Source organism: Crocodylus siamensis, chromosome 10 (assembly GCF_052110815.1).
Source record: "Crocodylus siamensis isolate JL-2025a chromosome 10, ASM5211081v1, whole genome shotgun sequence".
Classification (NCBI taxonomy): domain Eukaryota; kingdom Metazoa; phylum Chordata; order Crocodylia; family Crocodylidae; genus Crocodylus; species Crocodylus siamensis.
In genome coordinates, this window is record NC_143404.1 from 65139235 (window position 1) to 65164014 (window position 24780).

The 24780-nt window shown below is 46.1% G+C and overlaps 1 protein-coding gene across 1 annotated transcript; it reads right to left on the reverse strand.

Moving 5' to 3' along the window:
- Nucleotides 1–389: 389 nt before the first annotated feature.
- On the reverse strand, nucleotides 390–23541 carry APCDD1L (APC down-regulated 1 like). Its single transcript, XM_090064276.1, has 4 exons — nucleotides 23384–23541; nucleotides 8634–8808; nucleotides 5159–5717; nucleotides 390–2700 (listed from the first exon to the last, which is right to left on the reverse strand). The coding sequence occupies exons 1-4, from the start codon at nucleotides 23418–23420 to the stop codon at nucleotides 1936–1938; spliced, it is 1536 nt and encodes a 511-aa protein (XP_089920402.1). The 5' UTR covers nucleotides 23421–23541; the 3' UTR covers nucleotides 390–1935.
- Between the last annotated feature and the right edge of the window lie 1239 nt (nucleotides 23542–24780).

Here is a 24780-nt window from a genome sequence, read left to right on the forward strand (position 1 = left end):
TTCAGCTACACCATTCCAGGACTTACCACTCGGTTCACCCAATTTTACAATCCTGTTCAAAAGAAGGTGAGACTGGCTTTAAAATGCTAATCCTCAAACTCCAGCAAGAAAAGAGCATCCAGACATGTCGGGGGAAGGAGAGGGGGTTTGAAATGACTGTTTCTACTTTGATTTGCCAGTGTGGCTGGGCAGAATGTAAAATTTCCTGTGCATGCAAGAGAAACAAAATATAATAAATTAAATTTATAGTCATTGCATTATGGCTGGTCCAGTTCCTCTTTAAACACGTGAGTTTGCGCTTGGAGACTTCCGTTACAGCAGACAACACTACACGACAACCTTTTAAAAAACTACACAACAACCTTTAAAAAAACAAGCTTGGGAAGATGTGCAGGTGTTTATGTACAGGATTATATTTTTTCTGTGAACAGAAACATGATAGCGTTTAGACCACAAACTGTATCATACAAACTGTATAAGCATCTCATTTGGATCAATTGTTAACGTACAAAGCCGCTCCCCCCCCAACCCAAGTATTTATACATTATAAAACCCATAAATTACCTAAAGTACAAGATGCAGTTTTTGTAAATACAGCATTAAATGTAGATGTTGCCTAGCAGATTTTTAAAAGATCCTTTGTGAGACAGGATTTAGCTATCATGTGGTATCTTCTCCAAGTTAGCTAAATGCCTCTTTGCTGCAGTAGGATAGGGAATATAATTCCATACCTCATTCACTTGGCAGCTGGTAAACAGCCAGGACCCGATGGTGCTTTCTGATTATAAATCTCTCCCTCATGCTTATGTCAGCTTTATAAAGCACCCTTAGACTTGCAAATAGGTGGAAATGTCATTTTTGTGATTCAAACTGAAGGCTCTCATTAAGGGTTGGGCCAGTAAGCTATAGGGGTTTTGCCAAAGCAAGGGGTGTAAAAACAGGTGGCCCAAGGAGACGATGGCTGTAAGTTTGCATGTGCATGTAGGCTTGGGTTTGCATAGTACAGGATGACAGAGTCATAAATGGGCTGGCCATGTCTTGGACTATTAGGCAAGGCAACAGTATGACACGTGGGATCAGTGTGACCCCAAACCTGGCCTAGATGGCATAAAGTGACTTAGCAAAAGTAGGAGCAGAAAGGGGTGTGGGATCACCACTCTCTGAACTGGTGTTAGCTTATGAACAAAAGTGAACTGGAATCCTTGCAGCCCAGAGCCTGGGAATAAGTGGTTGGAAAAACTATCTGTGTGCCTGAGGACTGCAGGGATGGCCTCAGTTTGTTACCAGAGCCCTTCCCTCTCTGCGAGAGTCCTCTCAGGCAAACACTCGGAGTGGAACGCTTTCCACATATACGTGAGCAGAAAGCAACCAGCTCTGAACTCTTCTGCGTCACTATGTCCCATCTCTTCTGACATAGGTGTATGTGCACATACAAAGTGGGATAGGCATGATTTGCTGCCAGCAGTCCAGGGCTCTTGCTGAAGCTGGGTATTTGAGCTTCTAGGAACAGCAAGTGAGGGGAAAAATACTACTTAGCTTCAAGGAGCCTGACCAGCCAGCTTTGGACATCTGGTCTGAACAGAGCTCTCGGTTATATCCTAGCAAATGCTGAAAGCTACAAGCAGTGATGGCAATTCTAATGTATATAACCTGTATTCTTAATATTGCTAAATTACTCGACACAATTTGCAATGCCTCCATGTTGCCACATTAAGTGTGGACCAGAAGCAGGTAGATAAGGCAATGTGTGCACAGGAGGCAGAATACGTAGTAAGGCACGTTACGTAGGGAAAATCCCTGGCTTTGTCCATATTTTAAATGTGTACAAATCTAAGCAAAGCTGATTCCCGATGTGCTTATCTGAAGAGGATATAAAATTGTCTTAGCACCAAAGCGGTCTGCATTATGTGCTGCACATGACCAGACAGCTGGAACCTAGTCCCATGTTACAAACTGCAGTGCTATAAACAATACCAAGGCCGCAGGCAGAGGTTTTAGCACTTTGCTTTGGTTAGTCTCCTCTTTCCCCACGTAGTTTGGACTGATGTATCTAGCAAAAGTCCCCGAGGCCCCCGCACACTGGATGAGAGGTGCCTGGTAAGAAGTGGGCCGCTTGTCAGGTCTGTCCGGACTCGATCCGTCTGTGGGCCTTTCACCAATAAACAGCAAGCTGCGATCTTTTGCATCCTGCTCTGTTTTAAAAAGCTCATACTCCATGTGAGGCAGCTTGATGCCCAGAGCCAAACATCCATTCGTGGGTGTTATATCCTGTTCCAGCCCGGCGCTCCAAGAACCAGCCTCTCCGCAGCTTCCCGATGCGGAGGAGTTTAGCATAGTCACTGTGACCTGATCCATGGGTGTAACCCGAGCATGGGTCACTTTAAAGGCTAAATCGGTGCCACCTCTCACTTTGGCAGATGGGACGCCCTTGGTGTAATGTCCAGATGCGTAGATGGTGAAGGTCGGCAGTCTGCAGAGTGGGTCGGAGTAGTGATAGTAATAGCCTTCCCAGCTGCGATTGCTGCCGTGGAATATGAAGTACCTGGTAAGGAAAAGCACCGCTGGCCGGACCTCACACTGAGTGCTCACCCATCTGCCACTCAACTGCACCGGCAGCTCAGCTCTGGCAGGCAGGACAGGTGGTCGGTGCTCGTCAGCCCGGTATATGATCCCACAAGCAGGGCAAGGATGCACGTGATGCTGTTGGACAAATGAAAGACAATGCAAGGAAATGAAATGCAAAACCCAGCCCAAATATTCAAACAGCAATGGGCCAAAGTCCCCCATCCCTGGGGTAACTCCATGGAGGTCCACGGCATTGCACCAGGGAAGGATGTGAGCAGCAAATAGGTCTATATAGTTCAGTGAGCTGAAGGGAAGCACCCCCAAACCTCAGGTATTCAAGGGGACACAAGGAGGAATAAGCTGGATTCTGTCTTTGGAGACATATGTGTATGCATGTTTCAGGAGTAGAAGATGGGCCAAGATGCAAGTTGGAAGCAGGGCAGGGGAGGCACCTTCGGAACAGCCGGAGTTTTTCTTTCAGAGGTTTTTTCACTTCAAAACATCCGCAACTGTGTGAGTTCAGGCCCCTGGCTACCATGGGCCCGTCCAACTTTAGGCAAAGTAAAGCTGAACCCAAAGAAAACACCACCTGGGGTCACTGAGGCTGTGCAGGTGCTGCTGGGCACTATCAGAGATGCATTTTTATATTGAATCAGATGGTGTCAGTAAAGCCAGCGCTCCCCCAACAGCTTTCAGAAAGGGGAGGGAAAGAATCAGAGCTGCAGATAAGTGTATAGGAGGCCCTAAAGAAAATCTCCTACCAAAGAACACAGACCCAGCCATGCTTGATTTTGAAGGGGCCCCCTGCGATCCGAGTCTTTCCAAGCCACCAAGACAAACCTGTCCTTATGTCTAATTCAAATTCTCTAAGAGCTTCTGGTGCAGTGCTGAAACCTATTTTCCTATGGATTTTGTGGAAAAAATATTGTAGTATGTAGTGACTGATCTTTTTCAAATAACCAGTGTCATAACATTTGATCATTTCTGAAATGCCAGGTAATCTTTACTGAACTGTTTGGATGGAACAAGGTTAAATAACTTGGTACTTAACAGTAGGGTGGGTAATTTACAGGCAAGTTGATTGGAGTCTGCTGCAATTTAGTCGTTTTCAGCTTGCTTTACTGCTACTGTCACGTTAATGAGTGTTGACAGTATATAGTACATTATGGATAAATAATCCCAGAAGTTGGCAAATCTATATTCTCTGTAGACAGGAAATTCTTTGAAAATGAAAGGTAATTTGGGGAGAATGGGTTACTTTAAAACAGATACAGATTTAAAGGAGTAAAGATGGTATTTCCCCATAGCAGGTTAAAAAATAGCTTTTCGCAGGGCTGCAGAACTGCCCTATGAATGCAAACTAATGTTGCACACGAGTTAATTAAAAAAATGTCCAGCCAAATTAACACTACAGATGGGAAGCTAAAAAGTTTTAGTCGTCAAAACCAGTCACATGAAGTTATTTCTAATATTTGGCAGCTCCTAATTATCCCCAAGTGATGACATCATGTGTTGGTGAGTTTTGGAGAGCTGTTAGCTGATTAATTGCAGAACTATATTCAGAAAGTGAATTTCGACATCTGAGGCCTGGTTTTAAATTAACTTTTAAATGTTTGTTTATCATCTGGCTTAGCTCATGGACATAGTTTTGGCCTAAGATAACACAAGTTCATACCAATCTGTGCATGTTACTTCAAGGTTTGTCATTTTATGCCTTTCTTTTTTCTCTCTGAAGTTGCAATATTGGGGGGTGGAAGCTTCCCTTACCCCCAGCCCTTCCCTTCCCTTCCTAGCAAGCCTTTTATTTGGGTTACTTCTGTTCCATCTGGTAATGTTCACTAAGGTTTTTCTCCCCATCTCACTGCTCAATCACATTTCGGAATTGATTCGTTATGATTTAGATAAAAATACATTTTTCTGGAAGTGAACCAGTGTGCTGGCAAAAAATAAAAAGAAACTAAGCCTGCTGTTTAATTTTATTTATGTCAGAGTGAAAGTTTGATTTCTGCGTAATAACATAATTGTATTCAGGGCAATTTCCTCTTCTAATGCCATTACATTGAGGAATAATGATTTAATGGGCGATGCTTGTTTCCTCATTCCTCTTTCAACCTGAAGGACAGGACAAAGAACTGAAACAAGGGACGCAAGACAAACAGCAGTGCAGGGAGCTTATAATGCTGCAGGACTTGATATTTTCACTAACCTTGGTGCAGGATCTGAGTCTGCATTTCTAATGGAAACAGAGAAGCTAAAGAAAACCTATTAGCTCCATGCCCCTGCCAATACAGGGCTGTTCCCATATGGTTTTTCACTATACTGCTTGGACCTGCGTACTTTCAAGGGCCAAGTTCTCAGTGCAGAAATGTGCCAGACCTACATACAACCAAGGACTTACTTTTGTGGTTAGGCCTCTGAGCACACCTGGCACCCTGCTTGCCTTTTCTAGGCAGGTTCGCTGCCCTGTCTTTCCTTTGCTTTGCGTGCATGCTTATGATCTTGAGGGACCCTTCCCATGCCTCTCAAATGAAGGAGCTGCGGGGAAGCTGAGCTGGAGTTTCTAGTACGAACTGAGAAGATACAATGTGCTTACCATAGCGCTCTGCATAGGGCGTTGATACCCCGTCGGTCGATAATGGAGCCTCTCTGACCACTCGGTGTGAATGTCCCCTAAATACAGCTCCTCCACTACCCTGCTGCCTGCCTGCTGAGGCTGGAGCAGGGGCTGGTAATGCTTCTCCACCCGCACCAGGCTGAGTTCGTGCATTGCAAAACCGAGGGCTGCAGTGCAATCTCGCTCTGTCTTGGCACTCAGCAGCTCATAGAGGGCCCCCGGAACCCAGGACCGTCCAGGTGGCAGGAATCCTTTGCAGCCTCCTCCTGAGGTCTGGTTGACCTGAGCAGCAATCTCTTGCATGGCCCTTTGGCTGTGAAAAACAATGCCCACTTTGTGCAGGTGGTAATCTGCCTCAGTGGCCCCTCGGGTGATCCAGGAGGCCTGGCGCAGTCGGAGTTTGCCTTTGATGACCAGGGAGTAGGCGGGGTCCCGGCAGGATGGATCCCGGTAGTAGAACTGATAGGCTTTGAATAGGCGGTTGGAGTAAAACAGGTAGGATCTGGTGAGGAACTCTGGTCCTGGCCGCACCTCACAGCTAAGGGCAGAGAGGAAAGGAAAGAGTCCTTATGTCCTGAATAAAGAGCTGGGGCTGCATATCACCTTGCTTCTCTCTACCAAGAAACTAGTGGGGCGCTTGCCTCTTCTGTTCCCGGGCTGAAAGGATTTTGCCACTGCACACTTCCTTCCCCAAGACATCAAGGGCCCTATTGCCACCATCCCTCCAGTGACCAAAGCGTGGCTGGAGAAAAGAGACATGCCAATTGCACTGCGGATGGGCACCCAATGGGAGGATCTCAGCTACACCTTTTATGGCAATAAGCAATTGCTCTCAGGCTTTCCCTATAGCTTGCTCCTATGGCCTTCTGGCTGGGGGCAAGCAAGACTAGGGGACAGCTGAACCCCAAGGCCTCTGGGCTTGGGACTTGCATGCAGGATGCCTGCCATGGATTTGGGAGTATCTGAAACCCAAGACTGATAATGAGTCTAGGAGGTAGGATACTTGGTGGTGGTAACATCACACGGCCTGAACAGCTAAGCTCTGCTGTTTGACCCCAGTACTCTTTCCTGCCATGGCAGGGGGTCGGACTAGATGATCTGCTCAGGTCCCTTCCGACCCTAGAAACTATGAAACTATCCATGGGCTTAGGAACTGATTTGGCCTGAGACACAACATTTAAAAACAAATAATTAAGTAAATGGTTTCACAAACAAGCAGTCAATGTTTCTGTTTTAGGGGCCCAGAGGAATCAGGCAACTGGGATAGGAATTGCCCTTGAGTGAAAAACCAGGAGATATTCTCCCCCCAGCTGACAACAGAGCAACCCTCCCTAGCAAAAGGGAGGCCTGACCTAGGTTTGTGAAAGCGATTAATGGGTGATGCACACTGCTGCTATTAAAGCTCTTTCCTCAGTCCCCAGGAACCATCAACTCTCCTGATTTTATCAGGAGTCTCACATCAAGCCCTGGCTTCTGCAGTTGCAGGGGGAGTTCCTGCCTTCAGACGTTTTTAAACCAAGTTTCTAGGCCTCATGAATACTGAGAGCAACTAGGGCCTAGTGGTTACAGCACTTGCTCAGGATGCCTGACACCCAGGTTCAGTTCTTTTCTTGCCCTGAGAGTTCAGACTGCATGTCCCCTGACCCAGGCAAGTGCTCTAATCATTGGGGCATAACCCACTCTTCACCCTCCTTGATGCTCTTCCTCTGCACAGAATACAAGATTCATTTGGCCAGAAAGAGAAAGTGAGGAAGACTGGTGCTGCCGCCCAGTGGTTAGCGCACTTGCATGAGTGGGTCTGGGAGGCTGGGTTTGATAGAAAACATTTGATTGGGGGAGTGGAGCCTGGGTCTCCTTCCTCCAGGGAAGTCCTTTAAACCTGAGCTGCTGGATATAGAGGGGATGACCCTCCACGCACATGCCCACCACACATCACTGTGCTGCTGCATGTTGGGAGGAGGCCAACACTGTCAGTGGGTGCTTATGCACCCCGAGGCCTGGATCGAGCCCCTCAAAAGAAGGGCGCTTAGCTTGAGGATCATGGTCAGGCTGGGAGGGCGAAGGAAGGGTAGCAGGCACGTGTCATGATTGAGGTGCACCTGGGTCTGTGCAAAGCAGAGTTTGAGAGTCTGAACAACTTTTAAGTTTCAAAGCTAAGGCACTGAGCAGAGTTTACATGCCTCCAGGGAGAAGCACCAGCTGTGCAGGGGATTTCAGGGCCATAACATTAGATGAAAGCATTTATATGCTGCCTAAATTCTACTTAAGGCACCTAATCCTTCCTTTGGATCTGGCCCTGAGTTCCTTTGAGGATCTTGCCTATGGAGACTAACATGTTTTAACTCTAGGGTAACGCTGGGCAGATTTTCCAAGCAACTGGAAGAGCAGTAGTGGCAGTGCTGACTGCAAGGCTCCATCTGGGTCAGAGGGAGAGGGCTGATTAGCCAATTAAGGGTGGCTAGGAGACTATAAAGTTGCCTTCTGGGGCTACAATTCTTATTCGAGTTTGGGAGTTTGCTCTGTTCAGATGGGCATGGGCGGCAGCAAGCAGCTCTTTTAGTTTAACTTGTAGGGTGACTAACCGATAAGTAGAATGGAGTCTGGAAACTTAGTTGAGTGTGGGTGTTTTGTACAGGTGTCTGGAAAGTAGTTTAACATGGGGGCTATGGCAGTCCTCAGCACACATCCTGATCTCAGAGGTTTAGCTTAGGAGTGCAGCCCAAATGGGGACTTTTCAGGAGGCTTCTGGGGGCTTTTTTTTTCCTCCCCTTTGCTACATCTAGGAATCTGCAGCCCAGGTGGGAAGCACTGGGGTTCAATGTCATCACTACCATGCTTACTGGTGGATTTTGTTCCACTGTTTGGAGCAGAAAGCTTAACTAGTAAAGGCTCCCAGAAACAGCCAGACTCATGACCATGCTGAAGCCTCTTCTATAACAAGATGGTAAATGATACAGAAACCTGAGCATGGCTTGCAATAACGAGCAGCACCTGCCCCTTTTTCCTTGGCAGATCTAGTACATCACAGGGCAAGCGAGTCTGGAAGCAGAATCTGGTTCTGGATTTGCAGCCTGTGCCAGGGGCAGAGTGGAGCTGCTAACAAGGATTTGAGTTTGGCCTCATATTAAAGTAAAGGGCTATCTGCAAAAAACAAAAAACAAATAAACAAAAAAAAAAAAAAAACCACATTGTTCCAGCTGCACTGATTGAACCACCAGCAAGGATGTTCCCCTCTGGGGGCTTAATTTGGGGCTGGCTCCCAGCTGCAGGCAGTTCACAGGCATGTCCTTACATAGGGCCATCACCAGAAGCACATACATACACTTCAGCTGAACACAGTGGTGAGCCCAGTCTAGTGCTGCTGAGGAAGATGAGCTTGCAGTTCAGGACCTGGGGAGGAGGTAGGGAAGGGACAGTTGGTTTTCAAAGCTGCCTGAGCTTTCGGGATGCTCACCCTGTAGAAATCCAGTGACCTTCCAGCCGGGGCGGAAGGAGAGCTGAAATCCTAGTGCTGTCCTGAAGGTGGCGCAGGTGGTACTGGCACTGGGGCTCCCACTGCAGCTTTCCAGTGCTGTGCTGCTCAGCCTGAGAGGTGGGAACGTCCCATCGCTTCTTGCCAGATGCATAAGCTTAAAAGAAGAGAGAGGCTTTCAGAGTGGATGCAGTTGCTCCTACATTTGAGTTGAATCTATTGCTTTAATTAAAGGTTCTTGGAGCCCTGCCTGTTCTGTTTAGACCATTAAGGCGCTGCTCTTTGCTATGTCACACTAGGTCTTTTTTGTTCCTGCCTCTACATGTCTGGACCAGATCCTTCAGATTCAGGCCTGACACTGCTTCCCCCTGTCTTATAACTTGACACTGAAAAAAAGCAGTTCTGTCTGTAGTGACGATGACTGTCACAGGCACAGCTTGAAGAGCCCAATCTGTAGCCAGCCTTTCACAGGTAGGTCATGAGCCCCAGCATTATCAGGTCATCCATTTATGCTCCTTTTGGAGTTTGGATAATGAGCTAAGACAGCTGTGGGAGTGGAGAAGACAATTTCATGATAGCTCTTGATTGAGAGGGTGGAGTCAGAGAACAAAGACAACTCTGTGCCTTGCAGTCCCAAAAGCCCAGCAATCAAGGCTCCTTAAAACATCTCCAGCTTGTCTACATCATGAGTAGCATTAATGTTCATTAAAAAGTGTTCATCAAATCCCATGACACTGTTCTCTAAGATATACAGCCCTCTCCCAAAGAAACTTGTGTGTGTGCCTAAATCATTCAGGTATCCAGGTTGTAGCCACATTGGACTAGAGGAAAAAGCAGTCAGGACCTGCAGTAGAAATGATATCTTTTATTAGACCAACAAGATTTTTGCAAAAAAAATGTAAAGAATTTTTTTTTGAAAAAAACTTGTTAGTCTAATAAAAGCTATCATCTCTGCTACAAGTCCTGATTGCTAAATCATTCAGTGCTTTAAGGGACACGCGTCAGCATGGTTTTGTCATACGTTGATACTTTTCCTCAATTTGGTGTGGATTTTACAGCACACTTCCAAGAAAGTAATGTTAATGGATTTCTTCCTTTTAGGAAGATGCATTTTTGTTCAAAGACTAGAAATGTAGAAAACGGTTACAACGGAGTTGAAATAAGATGTCAAATGTAATGCAGTGCCTGTCACCTTAAATGACCCTAACATGTCATGTATACCAGAAGTGCAGCCAGCTCTGGGCTGGAGGAAAGCAAGAGGCCAAGGAAGTAACTGATACGCAATTCGGGTGAGCAAAAGTCCTACTAGGAGGAAATGTGAGTAGAATACGACCCTGTCTACAGTCATGTTCTGCAGACAGCTCAGACAAATACCAAAATGCTTATTGTAAATGAAGGTTGGGGCAAGGCCAAAGTGTTTTAATTGTCAAGGCAAAGCTATTACTATCACTGCTTCCATTATACAGCATAATGACTGTTTTGCCTAACATGCTGAGTGAGAGGAGTGCTCCGTACTCTGCTCACTGCCGTCATAAGCAGCCGGCCTGCTGCCCACAGCAACAAGGCTGGGGCGTGCTCCTTCAAACCCCACCCCCTTTAACTTCATAGCATCTCATACACCCGCAAGCAGACACATGTCTTGGCGCAACAGGGAAGTGCTGAACCTTGCTGATTTCCAATTAGATCTGGCTGCATGACACTGCAGAGTCCCAAGTGGATGATCACCTTGGATGGGCCCCTATTCTAATCCAGAGCGGTCACTGCATCATAATCCGTTAAATGGCAAGCTTCCCAGATCAGGCACTTGCATGTGCAGAAAAGCAGAGGTCCCCCAATAGAAAGCCTGATGGAGATCTACTGAGTGCCTGAGGCCCAACACCTGCAACAACAACAAAAGCCCTTGTGTACCCAGAAGCTGCTTTCGCTGGCACAGCTGGCATATGCACTGGGCACATGCTGTTCACGACCCACAAGAAGAACTAGTTAAAACAGAAACAGAAGGATTTTCTCTCCGGTCACAGTGTTAGAGCTGTATAATAATTTTTACTTTACTGATCAGCTAAGAGATTAATGGAACCCTGTTGTTTTCAGCTGAGAGTTTCCAACAGGTCTTTGCTCTGCTTTCGCTCTCTCCCCTTCTTAATCTATTGTTGAAGCAGCAACAGAGACAGGGAATTACAGCATGGGAATGTGAGACTTGCCTGTCGCCCCCCAGAAGGACGGTAATTCTGTCACTTACCTCATTTCCCGCAACAACGGATGTTATCGGCTTAGGGGATATGTGAATGCTCAGCTAGCTCCTGAAGCCCTGCCTTAGGTTTGTATTCATTCTTTACTTGGGCAAACTTCTGGTAGAGTCATTGGGAGTTTGCCCAAGTTAGACCTGAATAGGTGTGGGACCATTAGGAATAAATGAGAGACCTTTCTCATGTAAACTCCTGAAACTGTGACTTTTTATCCCAAGGGTACAATTGACCCATCTAACAAAGAAATGTCCCTGGGTTTGGTATCACTCCAGACTTATATTCAGCTGCATTCATTTCATTAACCCAGTCAGAGTCTCTTTTACTCTGGCTGAACTCTGAAATTTAGCAACCGGCTGGAAAATGTAGGCATTAAATTCAGCTATCAAAGCTGAGAGACAGAGTTGCTCCCTAAGCTTTCTATAAAGGAAGAGGAGAATTTAATATATTGGTTATATAGGCTAGGGACAGAAATTATACATAAACTGAGAGAAGTAATTGGAAACCGGTTCAAATCTGTAACACAAGAGAAGCTCAGTGCTCATAAACCACTTTCAAACCAGTTTCAGATAAACCTGGATGGATGTAGTATCAGACTTAACTGATTTAGGTTAAATCAGTTTACTGAACTTCCGTCCCAGATCCCCTCCAGACTAAGATAACTCACAGTCCCTCAGCATCCCAGGATGCTTTGCAATTCCCCTACAACCCCCACCCCCCCATCCTTACAGGGTGAGCAGGCTAACTTTGACCCAAGCTGTCTGCTCCAACCAAGCAGGGAGGCGTGCTCTAGCGCACCCCGGCTTCTGGCCTGGGCCACTGCAGACATGTGGCTGCATTTCTGGAATCAGAAGTGAGTGTCTGTTCACTTGCTTATCCATTCAATCTACACATCTTGGACTAAACTGCAAAGACTGCATCAATTCAGGCTCAGGCATTTTGACTATCTGTACTACTACCCTGAAAAAGTTAAATTTCATTTAGAGAAAACTCCAGGTTAAATCACCTGCCTGATCATTTTTCAGCTCCTATATTTGCCATAGTTAAGCATACAAATCCCCAGGAAAGTAAGACAGCCTGAGTCATTAAGCTTCTCATGTGCAATTTCTGAACACCTGGGGAAGCTAAGAGAGTCTTCCCTTCAAAGAGGATTTTAGGTTTATAGGTCAAGTCACCTTGTCTGTAAAACTGCCATTTGCACTAGGGGAAGGGCAGTTAGTCTAAAACACCACTGCCCAGACACTTGAAACAGGGTCATATAGCTTTTACAGTGTGAATGCTAAAAGAGACACAAGCACTTTGTATTTAGCAAAGGGAGCCGGCATCCCCGCTAAATGCCTTGCATTAGTGTTTCTTGAAGAGAGCTGTTGACCTGGGCCATGTAGTCCAAAATGAAAAAGGGATCGTTTTGAATGACAAAACCCAGTTCAGTGAGTTAACTGCTACATTCTGAAACATTAGGAGCCTTTATAGGATTAGCCAACATCGCTTGCATCTTGAAGCCGTATGTTGGCTATCTCATAGCTGAGTGGTTATTGCTGGGAGTCAAGTGGCTGAGTTCTGTCCCAATATTGCCATCAATTAGCCTTGTGATCTTAGGCAAATTATTCACTCCCCTGCATCCCATTTTCTTCATTCATCCTCAAAATATGCAAAACTTTGCCTCACAGGGTGTCACAAAGCTTACTTAACTGAGGTTGGATTAAAGGGTCTCCACTGATGTCAAGATCTTTCAATGAAAGGAGAATTTGAATTCAGCTGCTTTTAAAAACTAAGTGAATTCCTTATTCTACACCATACAAATATTTGTTATGACTGTAGGTACTAGAGTTAACAGCCCAAATTTTACTCTTGGTTATGAAACACAGAAGTGGAATCACTCTCTAAGAATTAATGGAGTTAATCCACATTCACATTTCTGTAATAGAGCAGAATGAGGCCCAGTGCTATCCAGCAAATATGTACTTTGTTTTTCAATCTAACCTCCTGTTTAATTGAAACCTGCCTTTATCCACTTTTGCTAGAATTGCATAAGCCTATGTTGCTTTAGAGCAGCGATTTTCAAACTCTTCTCATTTGCAGACCCCTAAAAATGTTTAATGGAGGTACATTAAATCCTTTGAACTGTAAGGGGGTATTCGCACACTTTTGATTGATCATATTCATCTTTCACGGACCTTTTAGATATAGTCTGCAAACTCCCAGGGGTATGCAGGTTGAAAACCATTGATTTAGAGCAGAGATTCCCAACCACTAGGCTGCGAAGAGTTGGCTGCTGGGTCATGGCATGAGCCCCCCTGCTCGGACCCCCATCTGTCCACCCGGGTGAGCGGCTTCTGCTGCCGGCAGTCATGTGCAGAGTTAAAGCTGGGTGGCAGAGCAGCCCCAGGAGGGAGGCAGCTGGCTCGGTGCGCCCCGTCCCACAACCGTGCTGGTCCACAGTATAAAAAAGGCTGGGAACCACTGTTCTAGAGCACAGGCATTTTCACTACCTAACCACATTATTTTGAAATGTTCAATAGGAAAAGGGCATTCTTATAATTGGGTGTAAAACTCAACAAAAGAGAGAGAAAGCATACAGAAGAGAGAGAGACTGCCAGGAGTTAAAAACTTGCTCCACAGTAGTCCGGAACAACACTCCTGAGTCCATGCACCACCAGACTTCAGAACAGCTACTGCTCATGTCCATGTATAATAGCTGCTCCCCACCTTGAATACTCTGCAGATACCCCCTCCTCCCCATAACTTGGAAGATTGCCAAGTCAGGTCTAAACATTGTAGTTTTGGACCATTTCTATTCTAAATCAGAGTAATACAAGATGTCTGCCATCCTGCCATTCAAGCCACTGCCAAAGGTAGACAAGTACAGCTGCTCGCTCCTCTCCAAAGTAAACCCATCCATGAATCCACTTACTCTTTGGTTTAAGGGGCATGCAAAGGAGAAGGTTCAAGCTGGGAAAGAAGGAAAACATCCTTTGACCGCAAGGGGCAAAATGATCATTAATAGGTACAGACCTATTTAAATCTATGGTCACCATGAAAAATGGCATTGGCTGAGATTTCCCAGGAAATCAAAAAAATAAAAATAAAACTTAAAATAAAATGCTGGCCCTTACATACCTTTGCACCGATCAGCGCTGAAGGGTGGGGCTGTGTGGAAGGCAGCCAGAAGTTGAGATGGTGGCTGCCCCCATGTCCCTCCTCCCCCTGTGGCCTCTCCACCAATCAGTGCCAAGAGGTGGGGCCACTGTGAAATGACCATAAAATCAGAATTTCAAACCGCAACCAAGCTGCAAAAATTTCTTTTTCTCACGGCAAGTTAGGTAGGTCACTATAACTAGGAGAATGCCTGTCTTCGACCCCTGCTATTCAGTCCGAAAGAGAGAGCCCTGTATGCACAAGCAGCTCTTACTGCGCATGTACATCACCTCATTGTGTCAGCCAGCGACCCTGCTTGGAGCCCAACCTGGTGTTCACTGGTGTTACTAGCAGCTGGATCAGACCCCAAGCCATTTGCAATGGCCCCATTCATATGAACACTTAGGGAGGCATTTTGCACACTCATTTGCACATTCATCCTTTCAAAAGGTATCAACTAACAAAGTGGCAGGGCCTGCAGACCTCATGCAAACCAGCTCCCGTAAGTGTTAACATGGGACTTCCTTGGCTAAGGGCTACAACTGCTCTAACAAGGTCGTACTGTGCACAGCTCTCCCGCTGGGTACAGGCAACCTGCTCCACTGACTCCACTTCTCCACTTTTAAAGGTGGAAGGAAACTCTAGGAAAAAATATTTTAGGGTGCCCTGTTGGAGGTAAATTTTATTTGTGTTTAACCAAGTAGATTGGCTTTGGAAAAAAAGTTGCACTGAGTCAGACATCTTTTTTCATCTATAACTAGAAAGGAATATGCCTACTTTACTGCTTGCAACAATATTAGTTACTATAGATCAACTCTTTCCAGAGCTAAATTGCTTAATCTGGTAAATGTTATTGCCTCCTATGGTCAAAATTTATTATTTCCATTTATAATTCGAATGTTTCACTTAGTCACCCATTTGCATGGATGAGATCAATGACCACAGCCACAGGAAATTACATACTACTTTCTTTACGAATGACACAAAACCTTTTAAATACTGTGAGGAATGTTCAAACCTGCACAAGCCCATGAATACAAAAAGCACACTGGTGTATTCTGCATAAGTGAATTACACTTACTCACGCAGACTTTATTAAATAGCAAAGTGGCATTTCTCGGCCATTCCCCTGTTCCGAGAGCATGCAGAATGGATTTGGGGTTAGCCGCTAAAGGAGTAATTGTTCTTTTAAGAGCAAGAAAAATGTTTAGCAAATCAATTTCTTTTACATTTGTGTAGAGATTGGAGTTGTGATATTTTTAATACACTCCAAATAAGGAGCTTCCCAAGAGCACGACATAGCGAGGAAGAGCTAGATGTATATTAAAATCATTGAAGTTATAAAACTTGAATAGAATATAATGAGAAAATGAAGAACCACACAATTTTGCCTTCCCTGCGTCTGTAAGCACAGGCCTCAATTCAGAAAAGCATTGAACCCCTAGTTCAGGACAGCCACAACCCTGGCTCAGGAAAGCATGTACGATTAAGCACACACCCACTGGCTTGAATGGGACTTAAGCATACACATGAAGTTAAGCATGCATTTCCATACCCTCCTGATTAATGACTGCCTGCACTGTGAAGCCCAAGTGTGATCAAATAGTTAAAGAAGGAAATTATTTGCCTGGACTGCACCTTATCCACTGCCTTATTGTTTAACCTTTGGGCCTCTCTTTGCCCATCTATAAAATGGTCATAGTTATTCATAGCTATCTCCCAGGTCTGAAACTTAATTCATGAGTGTTTATAAAGTGTCTTGTGTGATGATCACTACAGAAAATGTGAAGTGTTTCTTCATTAACCTTTTAACAACGGACCAGCACATACGTTGCACACAGTGAAACGCTCTACAGTTGCAGGGTACTTCTCCCAAATTTTTAAAACAGAACAGAAAAGAACCATACATTAAATTGTGTAGATCTGAATTTTGAGACTTGCTGGTCTAAAAGACCACATGGAGTCAACAAGATATTTTACACAACAAATTTTCAAGTTCAGTTCTTCCTCCATGACTTTTGGTATATTAAAACAAGCTGGTTTAGATAGCATGGGGGGTTCTTTTCTTTTCTCTAAGAGTTAACCGCTTTAGCTTAACTTCCTTCTAAAAATGTGCTTCAAAACCTGTCTGTCTCATCCATCACGATGTATCTCATCATTTGCATTCAGCTGGTGGCACTCCTTCCCCTGCACACAGCACAGGAAGTATCTTGTTTATCCAGTGACAAGATGAATTTGTTATGTCCAGAGGCACTCTGATATGAAAGCAGCTGTAGTAAATCCATCATATAGTTTCAGACAACCACTCTTGGCTCACTGGTATTGTGATGTCATTCCAGAAGAGTTTTCTGTCCGAATATGCTTCAGTCTAAAACCCCACCCTCACAAACCTGACTTCACTGGAGGCTGAATGCAAACTGAGTCTGCTGCTTTGCTCACCTGTCATGCCTGGACGCTGCTGGCTCCTGCCTGGATGTGAGCAGAGCAGAATTTGACCTTCATTCTTTTGAATCTTATGTTTTTCATTTAGACCGATCCTGATGAACTGACTCACTTAAACAGAGATGCTGGAGCTGCAGTACAAGCTCTCCCTCCTACAAAATGCCAGGGCCCACTGAGTCCAGAGAAACATGAGAGGAAGGAGGATGTTTGCAGGCATCCTCAGCCCTGGACCTGCCCAGCTCAACACTCAATCCCAGCTTTGTGCAGTGGGAACTCTCTCTCTCTGCACACTGATACCGGACGGGCTGTGAGACAAGGCAGATGGTATTTGGGGTAGGGAGTGTGGGAACTGACAGAGACAGTCTCTCCTGTACCTTGGAGGTCTTCCTTGGTATTAACTCTGTTTAAATAAAAAGGCCTCTCTGGTGGTTTATCCTGAAAAAACAAAAACAGGCCTAACCCAATATACAAATGAGACTACAGCGCTTGATCCTCCCTCTCATTGCAAAGATCCTATTTTCCTTGCTAGCACAGGATCGGGGCCGGAACAAGAAAACACTCAACTCCAAGTAATTTAAGGTTAAGCTTGCATCACCCAGGGCGTCATGAAGTCTGGAGAATGAAGGATTCAAGGGAAAGCGTACAGGATGGATTTGAGGAGGGAATGGCTGTCTAGCACTCGCCACCAAAGCGCAGCGTGCACAACAGAAGGGCACACCCAGAAATCACAGCAAGGAGCCAGAGAAGCGTGCTAATAAAACTGCACGTAGTAGCAGGAAGCACATTCCACCGAGCAATCTCGGCGCGCTTTCACCTACCAATGTTACACTAATCAGAATTTCCCTTTTTTTCCCCCATTGCACAAAAGCAGGGTTTACTCATTTTTACTTGAAAATACTTCACAAATAACTCGTTTTCCTAGGTGGCTGTGATCCATAAGCAATTCACTGCCTTCTTTTTTTTTTTTTAACCAAAATATCAAAAATTGGAAGCGCTTTTCCACAGCCACCTTGGTCAAAATGTCCAGAAGAGAACTTTCAAGCAATGCCATCTGGGCATCCAGCCCTTGGTAGGCTCCACCATTGTGGTCAGCTCAGTGGTAACATTGTATTTAGCTAAGGGTGTTGTGTCTCTGCCAGTCCACACTGGCCAGGATGGTTGGGGCGCTTCCAGGATAACGGACAAGTGTGCTCACGGGGATTTGTCCTGCTGTGAACTAAGACCAGTTCTCTGTTGAAGTGCCTTAAAACTGCAGCAACTCATTAGTACTACAAGGCTGCTCCAGAAGCCTGGATGTTGATGCAGTCAGTTTTGCTAATGGTGCAGGCAAACTAACTCAGTACATTTATGTCTCCAGGGAGAAGCTTGCTATAATTCAAACAAGAGGTCAGATCTTGGGACTGGTGCTGCATGATGCAGTTAAGTGAATTATCCCCTTATCTGATATTTGTAGAAATGGGTAAAACCGGACACGGAGCTCCCCTTGTGGTAATTTCTGATGCTTACGTGAACCTGCAGGACTCAACACACAGAGACAAGGGGGTTGCGGAGATTAAGAACAGAGGAGATAACCGATTTGTCTCCCCAGTTCAGCCTCAGGAGGCTGTAAAGAAAGCTGGTAAGCTGAAGTAACACTGCTGCTTTGTGAGCTATGTTAAACTCTGACCTGGCTTGCTGTAAAAGTTTGGTGCTGGGAAACCTATGCGTAAAACCAAAACAGAGAGAGGGGGAGAGAGAGAAAGAGGAAACCTAAGTTTATTTTTTCTTCCTGGAGCACTAGCAATTGTGCGGATTTTTGATTCCACAGATTCAGTTAACGAGACCATCTCTTGCCTTCGCAAGGCCTAAATGGTGGGGTTCAGGTCACGGCGTTGCACGTCTTTAGAAAAACAAAACGTAATGCCATCGAAGGCTGGTGCTATCATTGAGACTTGATAAAATGGAAGTGTTTTACAACCTCAACCTGCGACTCATATTTTTGACGGTAGTGAAAATCGCACCTTAATTTAGAAGAGATGGAAACTTAAAAAGAGCATCAGGCACATGGTTTTGAACAGTCGTTTCAAACTTCTGCGTGCCCCGGCAATTTGGCCGATCCTGCGTCAAATGGCTGCAAAGACACTTTATTAGTGGCCATCATAGCCCGCTTTAATAGTGATGGCTAAGCACACTTTTTCCTGGAGACCTTTGAAAAGCGAAACTGGTAATCAGACGACGGCTTGGCGATGAAATGCCAGCCTCATTTCAAATGTCTAAATCACTCACATGGATCATGAGCACAGAAGGGACCACCCACCACATCATATTAACATAAATATAGCATTTACTCAAAGCAAAATGAGTAAGGGCACTGGCAGGAGTTGAGAGTACAACAACAGAAATGATTAGGGGGTGGGAGGAATTGAGTTACAAGGAAAGATTAAAGGAGCTCAGCACACATAGCCTGGCAGAGGAACAACTGGGGATGGACATGATAACAGTCTATAAATATTCAGGGAGTATAAACACCAAAGAAAGGGAGGAATTTCTTCCCATGAATAAAGGGGTTCTGTTGGAAGTGAATGAAGAAAGGAACAATGTAGGCTGAAAAGCGGGGTAAACTTTTTGACATCAAGGATCTATCAGGCTGCAGAAGCCAATTCGCTTGGCGTGGCTTGGAGCGGAAGGCACAAAGCACTAGTGAATGTATAATAGAGAGAAAGCCCGCCTTGGCAGAGAGAAGGCCTGGCCGTTCTAATAGCCCTTTTCATCACGAACTGCCTTGGGCCAGAACGCCAGCTCCTCGCTGTCACTGCGGAGCCGTTGCTCTCCCGAGAAAGCCTATTGTCTTCTATGGAACTGCTTGCTTAAGTAATTGTTCATCAATTGGAGCAAGAGTTGCACAATCTGATTTTATTAAACTAGAAGGAAAACAGTGAGGGGCCAGATTTTCAAAGGCACCCAAAAATACAGATAGATACTTAACAGGGCGTTGGCCTCTCAGCTACTTCAGCACACTTGAAAATCCCCCAGAGTCAATTTTAGGCAGACGAAGCATTTACAGATCTGCTCTCTGGGGGCAGAACCATCATTTTGATCCACACTTGTACAACACTTAATATAATGGGATGCCTACTCTGTCATAATAAAATTAATAGGAACAAACAGTGTTGTCTACTAATGGCATAAGAGTATTCTCCTTGATTCCACCACTTAAAGACTACCAGATAGAGGACTATGAAAGTAAGGGACTACTCATAAAGAAAATGTGCTGCAGTTGGGTAATGTTAGCAAGCATCATCCTGGAATAGATTTCAGATGCGTATCTCAGTTGATATATGGCACTACACTAGGGCCATGTACACCAAAATAAAAGAACAAGAGGAAAATATTTAACTTAAGAGACCACAGAAAAAAGGGTACTTGGTCGGTTAAAGCACAGCATTACAGTTATTTCAACATGTGTTTTGGGGTCCTGGGTGTGGTTTCTAGATAGCCTGAAATTTCAGTCTACTGTTTTGCCTGTCAACATTGGCCAATTTTTGATGCATTCCAGTTCTCCTAAATGCTGTTGATGGATACTGAAATTAAAGCCGACATTCAACCAGCATGCAGCATAATCTAATAATAGGACTTGTACTACTTGAAATGAACAAAGTTTGGGGCATTCTCGCCATGAATTACTGCTGTCATTTATGTTTTCATTGGCCTTTTCCAGGCAGCCAAACACGAAAAAAAAATCTATGAAAACCTTTGAAAATAAAGTGTTATTGTGTTTTTTTTCAAGAGCACCAAGACAACCCTCAGAAGCCAGAACCTGCCAGTGATCCACCCCAAAATCTCAAGGACATCTGTGCGAGAATAGCCTGAATCCCCATGACACCAGTGGGATTGTCAGGTGTGCATTGATCTCAGGATATAACGTGAAATCCTGGCTCCTTGGGAGTTTGCCACTGACCTCAAGGAGGCCAAGATTTCACTCCTTCACTGCTCACCATGATTTCAGTGGGTGGTGTGGGCAAACCTTCAACAGTAGCATGGGATATGGATGAAGGAAAGGACATGACCCGTCTTGGAAGTGCATAAAATGCCTTGAGTGGATGTTTTGCACATGGTTTGGTGGCCGACCTTACTACTGTCAGCAGTCACAGTGAGCAGAAGCTCACCAGAATGGAGTGCCTGTACATGTTTTTTTTCAGAAGAAACTGTAAGAACCAGCATATTATCTGCTAAGGTAAAAAAAAAAAAGTACTGTTGTACTTGAACAAAAAAGTAATCAGATCAAAAGGTTGAGCTAAAAGGTTAAATTGCATATGAAAGAAAGCAATTTAGATAATGAAGGAACAGACAGGACTTGCTCTGCAGAACCCTCTCTTCTACAGCTCTCCCTCACATCTCATTTTGTAGGATGTCATTCAGTTTAATTGCAAAGCTACCTATGCTCCACAGAAATCTGGTGCCCCCTTGCTCTTACCATTGTAATTCCTTCGCATCAGAAATAAAGGATTATGAGCCTGGGGCTACAGAAAAAGTTAGTTTCTCTGATAGAAGGAATCCAGAAGCACATTAAGCTTCTTGTCTGAATACTTTTTTGTGCTCCTCAGTTAGGGTCTTTTGTGCAATGCTGCATCCCTCCTGTGAAGCTGGGCATTTGCTTCACTATACAATTGCTTTCCTCAGTTCCTCCACGCAGACCTGTTGCACCCCAGTAGAGGTGACGTCTCTCTCACTTCAGTCTTCTTCAGACACTCCTTGTTTAAATGTCTAATCTAAACCAGGCCACTCATTTTCTCCAAAAGGCACCGGCGACAAAACTTCTGATGATCTCAGTGAGGGCAAAAGACCCTTAAAAAAGATAGTCAGCTCAGATCTGAAGCTCGCTAATGGAAGCTTTACCACTGACTTCCAGGCAGCAATGAGCGGGCCCTCCTCTCTCCCTCTTTCATATAATGCTGAAGATAAAGACGGCATGCATTGCAGAATAAACAATGGACACCATCAAACCAATTGCTCTGAATAGGTCATTGCCTCTGATTTTGTCCCTGCCTTCACCAAAGAACCCCTCATCCTCCAAATGTCACAAGCAGCGTGTTCGGTTTCTACTCAGGCTCACATTAAAGTCCTTACATTTCAGAGCGCTGCACAGGTATTTTTCATGCATTTTTTTCCAAGATGGCTTTAACACAGAAGACCTATGCTTCCCTTCCAACATTTCTTTTTTAAGTTTGAAAATTCTGGCACCAGTGCTAAGATAAGATCAACGCTGCATCCAGTTATATGACAAGGAAGAGACTCCAGTACAAAATAATACCAAGTGAATTAGATATAACTCGGTAGCCAATTAATAGAACTGTATTCTGTTGAATGTTCAATTGAGGTCACGTTGGCTTGCTAATTTATTTTTAACTTGCTAGGTTGTTGTTTTTTTTAATCTTTATTTCAACCCTGGCCAAAAAATCAACAACTAATGTATTATATTGGATCCTGTGATTTGACTCTATTGCCTTTTCCATAATGACAGCTTAGGCATGTTACAAAGTATACAGATATAGATAAAAACAGGGCTGAGATTTAAAAAAAGGCACAAGTGAAAAAAAATACATTGTGGTTTCTATATTTTCCCCGCAAGCACAAATTGTTGAGTAAGGAGATTTTCAAAAGCCAGAAATTACTATGGAGAAAACCAAAGCTGGAATCCAATGCTAGAAGAGGCTGCATCTGGCAGAACAAAGTTTGGAAAGAGGATTTGCTTTCAGTGGGTTCCTGTATTTCCCCACAACATAGCACATGTCATGTACAAAGCCAGTGCTTTCACGGATGAGATACCACCACTGTGAAAGTCAACCTCAAAATTAGAAAGCACCTAAGTGCTGCTGTGCCCTGGTCCCTTTGGGTTTTTTGGTTTTCTTACCCCTTTGGTTTTTTCAGTTTCCTTACTCCCTACTCACTCCCCCCTCCAAAAAAAAACACACAAAAAAACTCTTCATGGATTTGAAAATGGAATATTTGAAGGTTTACAAATAACACTAAGAAATCAACAGCTGGAAAGCACTAATTATCTCTATTAAACCCCCTTCTCCTAGCTAAAAATACTGCCGGAGACTGAACTGTAAAGCATGACTCTGGTTCCAGCTTCTCAGTTTAAAGCCTGTGAAATTGGGAGGTTAAGTTATTTGCAGTCTACATTATTTGAAGCAGTCAGAAGATATCACTCTTTAAAAATGCCTCACTGGAGTATTTCAGTTTCCAGGCATCAGCACCAAAACATTTCAAAATGAATGGTGCAATACCAGGTTATGAAATTGTAAAGGAGGGAAAATCATCTTTGTTACTCGGAGCGCTTAGAGGCAAGGTTAGGCAACAACAGTGTCCCTGCATCCCCAGGTTTTGTCATGTCCATGAGTGGCTTGTTGCATCTTCGTTATCTGAACGGAGCGTGGCTTGCAGAGCCCACAGCCCTGACCTTCAGTGGACGCGGAACAGAAATTCACGTGGATGCGAAGTTAGCTGTGGACCCCGTTTACCCATCCACGGGGCGATGGTACCCGTCTTCGACTGTTGCCCAGGGGCACTGCCAGGGAGGACGGTGCCAAGTTCAATACTCTCATCATCGCTACGGGTTTGGTCTGAATAACACTGGAAGTATCTCCCTGGCGCTCCACCTGTTGATCTCAATACCGCACTTGGCAATTGTGAAGGAGCAGAGACCCTGGAAACAGAGGGCAGCTTCCGCTCCCAGAGCTTAGGAGAGCAAGCGAGGGATCTGGGCTGGTACCTGGCAGCCCACATCATCCTTCCCCCTTGCAGGGCGGCTTGTGCTTTCTGCGCCCCCGGCCCCGGACAAAGTCTACCACTGTCCCAGCCCGGGACAGGGCAGCGTCCCCCTCCCGGCGGCCCCGGACCTGCCCCCTCTCGCGGGCCGGTGCCTACCTGCCAGCAGCGCCAGGAGCCACCAGGGCGGGAGCATGGTCCCGAGAGCCGCCGGCCGGCCGCGACACCCGCGCAGCGCAGCGCTCGGAGCAGGGGCGGCTCCGGGGCAGGCGGGTCCGCTCCCTCCGCCCGCCGCCCGCCCGCGGCGCCGCTCCACCCTCCCTGCGCCGCGCCGCGCCGCGCCGCGCCGCTCGCTCGCTGCCCGGCCCAGCAGCCTCGTCCGCGGCCCCGCGGGGGCACGAGCCTGCGGGCCGCTCCCGGGTGCATCCCTGTGCTAAAGGCTGCAGCCCGGGCAAGACTGATGCTTGCAGCCCGGGGCCCCGCCTGCGCTGAAGGGCAAGATGGATCCTGGCACCCCGGTTCTGCCGCCTGCGCTAAGGACCCGCACTGGTGGGTTCATCCTGCTTCTCCCGCCGGCGCTCAACGCCAAGGTTGATAGGTTCACCCCGGTTCTCCCGCCTGCACGAAGGGCCAAGACCGATAGTTTTACCTCAGTTCTCCCGCCTGCGCGAAGGGCCAAGGCTGATAGTTTCACCCCGGTTCTCCCGCTTGCGCGAAGGGCCAAGGCTGATAGTTTCACCCTGGTTCTCCCGCCTGCGCGAAGGGCCAAGGCTGATAGTTTCACCTCAGTTCTCCCGCTTGCGCAAAGGGCCAAGGCTGATAGTTTCACCTCAGTTCTCCCGCCTGCGCGAAGGGCCAAGGCTGATAGTGTCACCCCGGTTCTCCCGCTTGCGCGAAGGGCCAAGGCTGATAGTTTCACCTCAGTTCTCCCGCCTGCGCGAAGGGCCAAGGCTGATAGTGTCACCCCGGTTCTCCCGCTTGCGCAAAGGGCCAAGGCTGATAGTTTCACCCTGGTTCTCCCGCCTGCGCGAAGGGCCAAGGCTGATAGTGTCACCCCGGTTCTCCCGCTTGCGCGAAGGGCCAAGGCTGATAGTTTCACCTCAGTTCTCCCGCCTGCGCGAAGGGCCAAGGCTGATAGTGTCACCCCGGTTCTCCTGCCTGCGCGAAGGGCCAAGGCTGATAGTTTCACCCCGGTTCTCCCGCTTGCGCGAAGGGCCAAGGCTGATAGTTTCACCCCGGTTCTCCCGCCCGCGCGAAGGGCCAAGGCTGATAGTTTCACCCCGGTTCTCCCACCTGCGCAAAGGGCCAAGGCTGATAGTTTCACCCCGGTTCTCCCGCTTGCGCGAAGGGCCAAGGCTGATAGTTTCACCTCAGTTCTCCCGCCTGCGCGAAGGGCCAAGGCTGATAGTGTCACCCCGGTTCTCCTGCCTGCGCAAAGGGCCGACATTGATAGTTTCATCTTGCTTCTCCCGCCTGCACTAAAGGCTGCAATTGATCCTTTCACCATGGTTCTCTCGCCTGTGCTAAAGGCTGAGTGTTAGCGAACATTTCCAGAC

What these genes read in the sequence shown, in the direction of transcription:
- APCDD1L (XM_090064276.1), bottom strand. Translation starts at nt 23,420, where the DNA reads ATGCTCCCGCCCTGGTGGCTCCTGGCGCTGCTGGCAG. An exon ending in GCTCCTGGCGCTGCTGGCAG is followed by an intron (nt 8,809 to 23,383) that starts GTAGGCACCGGC and finishes TCTTCTTTTAAG; the next exon opens with CTTATGCATCTGGCAAGAAG. An exon ending in GGTCACTGGATTTCTACAGG is followed by an intron (nt 5,718 to 8,633) that starts GTGAGCATCCCG and finishes CTCTGCCCTTAG; the next exon opens with CTGTGAGGTGCGGCCAGGAC.